Below are 7177 nucleotides of genomic sequence, written 5' to 3' on the forward strand. Positions count from 1 at the left end.
TAGCCAAAAATTGAGTCACTGCTATCAGAAAAAATAAAATAACAAAAGAATGGTTGATGTAGCTGTGTCCTAAAATTATAGGTATGTAGAAGCATTAAGTTAAGTGGGAATTGAAGTATCTATAAAAGAGCAGTATCTTATTGAGTATTAGTACAAATAGAGGTGGTTTTAACTATGGTGCACTGGTCATGGCAAACCCTGCTTTAATATGGGTTTGAGCTGTGAAACAGAAGAAAAGGCACATGTAATACAAAACATGTTTTATTCTGTAGATTAGGAACTAATGGAGACCAAGAACAGCTCAGTAGTCACGGAATTCATCCTCCTTGGCCTGACCCAGTCTCAAGAGGCTCAACTCCTGGTCTTCACACTGATTTCCGTTTTCTACCTAATAATTCTTCCTGGAAATTTTCTTATCATTTTCACCATTAGATCAGACCCTGGACTCACAGCCCCACTTTACTTCTTTCTGGGAAACTTGGCGTTCCTGGATGCCTCCTACTCCTTCATTGTGGCTCCCAGGATGCTGGTGGATTTTTTCTGTGAGAAAAAAGTCATTTCTTACAAAGCCTGCATCACTCAGCTATTCTTTCTGCACTTTCTTGGAGCAGGAGAAATGTTTCTTCTTGTCGTGATGGCCGTCGATCGTTATATCGCTATCTGTCGTCCTTTATACTACTCCACTCTCATGAACCCTAGAGTCTGTTATGCATTGTTGCTGGCTCTGTGGCTTGGGGGCTTTGCTCATTCCATTGTACAAGTGGCCCTTATCCTCAACTTGCCCTTTTGTGGGCCAAACCAGCTGGATAACTTTTTCTGTGATGTTCCACAGGTTGTGAAGCTAGCCTGCACGGATACCTTCGCTGTGGAGCTCCTGATGGTTTCTAACAGTGGTCTACTTACCCTCTTATGCTTCTTGGGACTGCTGGCCTCCTACGCTGTCATTCTCTACCACGTGAAAGGACATTCTTCCGAAGGGAAGAGCAAAGCCATCTCTACGTGCACCACCCACATTATAATCGTGTTTCTCATGTTTGGGCCTGCCATTTTTATCTATACACGCCCTTTCCAGGCTCTCCAAGCTGACAAAGTTGTTTCTCTCTTCCACACCGTCATCTTTCCTTTGATGAATCCTGTGATCTATACACTTCGCAACCAGGAAGTGAAAACTTCTATGAGGAAATTGTTAAGTCAGCATGCGGTTTGCTGAGTCGATCAAAGGAAGGGAAAGCAAAGAGAGAAAATATAGTTCAAGATAATTAAACTATGCAGTTATTCGTGCACTGAATGGGTTCCTCAGAGAATACTGCATTGTGTACTTGCAGTTTTTGATTTTATTCCAAGCACATCGATGAGACGGGCACAATTCTACGTCTCACAGGGATATATTCAAGTGAATGAAACCAAGCCAAACTTTCGAACTGGAAAAAATTCACTAGAATCAGTGCTCTGATATTTTTAGACCTTAGCTTTCATTGTTTCTTGAATGGAATTTGAGGGAAATAAATAGTATTTAGGGGACACAAATAACAATTATGAAATAAGCATCATGAAAAGCACAGGAACTCAAAGATTTGAATATTAAGGCACAGTTGAAGAGCATAAATTGAACAGAATAGTTACAATATAGTTAAGGGATACAGAAGCTGCAAAAATGTAACCTAGATAAAATTTTTAGAGTATTTTTAGATAGCTTTCATTATTGAAATCTTAAAATGATACAAATGAAATATATAAAGATTATCCAGTGTTTTCAATTTGATTAGGAACAAATACTAAAAATTCTGTATAAAATAATATGGACGGTTAATAAAATGAAATTAAGTAGAATATAAACTGATATGTTTTTTCCCTTGAACACAATGAAGACTTAGTTTTCACATGTTTAAATATGAGAACTGAGAATAACCTGCAATTATACTTTCTTATAAAACGTAAGACATTTTACATGTGGAGAAAAAGCAGATGAACCACACTGCGATTTCTAATTGCATTTGCCCTCTAGTCTCAAGAGTTCACTGTTAGAGTTCGAGCTTGAGTTTTTGGAACATAACCCTGGATTAATTAACTAAAAGGATTCATATTTCCTTTGATGAATCCTGTCATCTATACACTTCGCAAACAGGAAGTAAAAGTGAGGAAGTTGTTACATCAGTATATGGTTGGCTGACTGGAAAAAATAAAGAGAAAACAAAAAATTAGGACTCATCTACCTCAAGATTCAGCAGTACCACTCTTGGGCATATACCCAAAAGACACCCCATTCTACCACAAGGACACATGATTCACCAGGCTCACAGCAACTTTTTCATAATAGCCAGAAACTAGAAACAAGGAAGTTCTCCCTAAACTGAGGAATGGATTTTTAAAAATCTGATACATTTACACAATTGAGAATTACTCTGGTGTTAAAAAAATGACATCCACTTGTCAGTGAATGCATACCATATGGGTTCTTTTGTGACTAGGTCACCTCACTCAGGATGATATTTTCTAGTTCAATCCATTTGCCTAAGAATTTCAGGAAGTCATTGTTTTTGATAGCTGAGTAGTACTCCATTTTGTAAATGTACCACATTTTCTGTATCCATTCCTCTGTTGAAGGACATCTGGGTTCTTTCCAGCTTCTGTCTATTATAAATAAGGCTGCTATGAACATAGTGGAGCACGTGTCTTTGTTACATGTTGGAGCATCTTTTGGGTATATGGCCAGGAGAGGTATAGCTGGGTCCTCAGTTAGTGCAATGTCCAATTTTCTGAGGAACCTCCAGACTGATTTCCAGAATGGTTGTACCAGTCTGCAATCCCACCAACAATGGAGGAGTGTTCGTCTTTCTCCACATCATCGCCAGCATCTGCTGTCACCTGAGTATTTTTATCTTAGCCATTCTCACTGGTGTGAGGTGAAATCTCAGGGTTGTTTTGATTTGCATTTCCCTTCTGAGTAAACATGTTGAACATTTCTTTAGGTGTTTCTCAGCCATTCAATATTCCTCATCTGAGAATTCTTTGTTTAGCTATGTTACTTTTAATAGTATTATTTGATTCTCTGAGTCTAAATTCTTGAGTTCTTCATATATATTAGATATTAGCCCTCTGTAGGTTGTAGAATTGGTAAAAGATCTTTTTTCTGATCTGTCAGTTGCCATTTTGTCCTATTGACAGTGTCCTTTGCCTCACAGAAGCTTTGCAATTTTATGGAGTTCCATTTGTTGATTCTTGATCTTAAAGCATAAGCCATTGTGTTCTGTTCAGGAAACTTTCCCTGTGCCTATCCAAATACATAAGAAACAATTCACAGACCATATGAAGCTTAAGAAGAAGGACAACCAAAATGGGATGCTTCAGTCCTTCTTAGAAGGAGAACAAAATACTCATGAGAGGAAATGCAGGGAAAAAAGAGGGACCAGGGACTGAAGAAAAGATCATCCAGAGACTGCTCTACCTGGGATCCATCCCATTTGCATCCACCAAACCCATTCTCTATTGCTGATGCCAAGAAGTGCTTGCTGACAGGAGCCTGATAGGGATGTCTCCTGAGAGGCTCTGCCAGAGCCCTACTGATACAGATGAGGATGCTTGCAGATAAATGTCAGACTGAACACTGGCACCCCAATGGAGGAGTTAGAGAAAGGACTGAAGGAGCTGAATGGGTTTGCAACCCCATAGGAAGAACAACAACAACAACCAAACAGACCCTCCAGAGTTCCCAGGGACTAAACCATCAACCAAAGAGTGTACATGGAGAGACACATGGCTCCAGCTGCATATGTAGCAGAGGATGGCATTGTCTGGCTTCAATGAAGAATTCCTTGGTCCTGTGAAGGCTCATTTCCCCAGTCTGGGGTAATACCAGGCACTGAGTTGGGAGTGGGTGGGTTGAAGTGGGAGTATCTTCAAAGAAACAGGATGACGGGCGATTGGGGTTGGGAGTGGGGGAATGGAATAACATTTTAAATAAAATATCCAATAAAAAAAAGAACAAAAATGGCATCATGAAACTTGTAGGTAAATGGATAGAACTAGAAAAAAATCATCTTGAGCAAGACTACCCCATCCAGAAAAGCAAACATGATACGCACCCACGTGTAACTGGATATTGGCTGTTAAATAAAGGACAATCACTCTATAGTCCACGGGCACAAAGAAGTTAGATAAAAGGAGAGACCTAGGAGGACATGGGTCTTCCTGATTAGGGAAAATAAAATAGATTTTGTGAGATGGGCTCAGGTTGGAATGGGAACAGGGGGCCTCAGGTGAGAGAATGGAGTATGGGTGGATAGAGTATGGGAAAGACAACTGGAATAGGAGCATTTGGGGGAGGTAGTGTTGGAGACATATTGAACTGGAAACTTCCTGAGACCTATGAGGATGGCTTCTACTAGTGGATGATATGGAACCTGAACTGTCCACCTTCTAAAACCAAGCTAGGTTCCCAGTGGTGAGACAGGGACATCAATCCAGCCACAAAAACTGCAACCCACAACCCACAACCCACAACCCACAACCCACACCCCACAACCCACAACCTGTCCTCCCTGTGAGATGCTCCAGGACAATGGTGGTTCAGAGACTGTGGGCATGGCTAAGCAATGATTAGTCTAACTTGAGGCCCAAGCCACAATTGGGAGCCCATGTTCAACCCTGCATGGATGTCCCAGATCTGGAAGCTGGGTGACATAGAGGCCTAGGATAGATCCAAACATGACTAACAATACCAACAAAAAAAGGTACTTAGCCTAATAACCATCAGGGAATCTTCCTCCAGAAGCTTATGGAGCAGGTACAGAGACCCACAGCCAAACATTAGGAAGCTACAAGCAAAACCCTCTATGGATTATAAGAACCACAAGGTTTGAGCATACCAGGAGAACACGGTCCTCAGAATCAAGTAAGCAGGGCACAGAGGATCTCAAAGAAACTGAAGCACCAACCAAGGAGCATCCATGGGTCTGCACTAGAACCTCTACATACGTGCTGTGGTTGTTTAGCTTGGGAGGTTTGTCAGACTTCTAATGGAAGAATTGGAGAGGTCTCTGACACTTTGCCTACTTAAGGGATCCTTTTTACCCCTACTGCATTGCCTTGTACAGCCTTGATATGAGGTTTTGTGCCTAGTCTTATTATGTCTTGTTATGCCATGTCACATGGTCCATGTCATTGTCCCAAATTTTTGCTTTTATATTATTTCTGCCTCCTTTCCACAGTCATGGTGGGACTCAGGTGTTAAAGAGCATTGATGTATATTTGTGCATTAGTCTGCATGCCCTCTTATATCATGAAACATAGCAAGTTCAAGGTTGATTTATCTATGTCCTATAAGCAAAGTGGCATTTTCAGCAATTGGATCTTACTACTTATGATCTATCAACTGCAATGGTAATAACTTATATGGTCTTGAGAGTCCCTGAGACTCTATGGCTAACAGTTTATAGGGAAGTAATTTGAGCTGCTATTTTAAAATATGAATTCTGGAAAAAAAAGAGATTTGAATTATTCATACATGGAGGATATCTCTATACTCACTCTATGGTGAATAACTCATGAACTAGTGAATTTCCACAAGGCTTTTACATACATCTTTAGTTTTGTTTACAATCCTCCTAGCTGCTTGTACCTCTCAAACCCCTTTGACATCCTTGCTTAAAATTTATACTCTCAGAATCCCCACCCTCCTCTTTTATATAACATTCTAATGACCACTGCAATTATATTTTCAATTTGATTAAGTAATAGGTAGGCTTCTGTATAGAGTTTTTATACATTGCTCATTTTTAGTTTGCTCTTTCTCTTCTGCCTCTCATTTACCCCTCATCTTCTTTTTAAACACTTTTGTCTTGGGTTTTACTCCTGTGAACAGACACCATGACCAAAGCAACTAAGGACAACATTTAATTACAGGTACAATTCATTATCATCAAGGCAGGAACATGGCAGTACCCAGGATGACATAGTGCAGGAGGAGCTGAGAGTTCTACATCTTCAACTGAAGACTGTTAGCACAGTACTGGCTTCCAGGCAGTTAGGAAGACGGTTTTAAGGTCCACACCCACAGGGACACACCTACTCCAACAGGGACACACCTTCTAATAGTGCTACTCCATGGCCTGAGCATATCTCGAACCATCACACAATTATTAACTTCTCTGTACTTTTATTATACATATTCTGCTTTCCTCACTTCCTGTATGTATGACTTGAAAGGATATTCTCTTTCAAGTGTATTGATTCCACAGATACTCCAAATTAAACACAAAAACACAATATTCAAAACTGGAGTACACATATAAGAGAGAACATGAGTGTTTATTTTTCTGTGCCTGAATTATCTCACTCAGTGCAGTTTTCCCATTTTGTCCATTTTTTTTTTCTGAACATTTCATGATCATATCTTTCTTTGTATATGGGTAACATTCATTGTGTACATGAGCCACATTTCTCTTATCCATTTGCTATTCAATGTACAACTGAATTCATTTTATTTCCTAGTTATTATGAATAAATCAGAAATAGCATGAATGTGCAATTATCTCTATAGTAGATTTTATCCAAAAACATGATATACTTCTGCCACATGATGGTTCTTTTCTACTTTTTGGAGAAATATCAAATTTATTTTCAAAGTGTCTATACTCCCAACAACAATGAATAAGAATTCCCCATGCCTATCCACATCCATGTAAATATTTATTATCATTCATATTTCTTAGGATGGATAGTCTGACTGGGGTGAGACAAACTCAACATAGTTTTATTCTGCATTTCTGCAATGTTTAAGGATGATTAACATTGTGTTTACTAGATATTTATATTTTTGCAAACTTTGTTTTCAGTTCCATGGTTGAATTTTAGTTGTATTATTTGTGTTTTTCCATGTTTAGTTTTCAGTTCTTTGTATATTCTAGATGCTACTACTCTGTTGAATGTGTATACATATGGCTAAGAATATTTCCTTTCCTGTAGGCTACCTATTCATTATATCAAAAGTTTCTATATTAGAAGATTTTTCATTTAATGAGATAATATTTTGAATGCCCTTCTTATTACATGTGCTATTTCAGAAAGTCCCTACTTATGCTTGTAAGTTGCAGCATATTACATATTTTTTCTTCTAGAACTTTATCTGCACCAGTTTTATATTGATATCCTTGATCCACCTGTAGCTAAATTTTGTGCA

At 38.9% G+C, this 7177-nt stretch overlaps 1 protein-coding gene across 1 annotated transcript; it reads left to right on the forward strand.

The window, feature by feature from the left end:
- The first annotated feature begins 283 nt into the window (after positions 1-283).
- Positions 284-1210, forward strand: LOC116913976 (olfactory receptor 4N5). Its single transcript, XM_032918248.1, has one exon. It carries the CDS (start codon positions 284-286, stop codon positions 1208-1210), a length of 927 nt encoding a protein of 308 aa, XP_032774139.1.
- Positions 1211-7177: the final 5967 nt, after the last annotated feature.

Source organism: Rattus rattus, chromosome 12 (genome assembly GCF_011064425.1).
Source record: "Rattus rattus isolate New Zealand chromosome 12, Rrattus_CSIRO_v1, whole genome shotgun sequence".
Taxonomy (NCBI): Eukaryota; Metazoa; Chordata; class Mammalia; order Rodentia; family Muridae; genus Rattus; species Rattus rattus.

What these genes read in the sequence shown, in the direction of transcription:
- LOC116913976 (XM_032918248.1), top strand. Translation starts at nt 284, where the DNA reads ATGGAGACCAAGAACAGCTCAGTAGTCACGGAATTCATCCTCCTTGGC.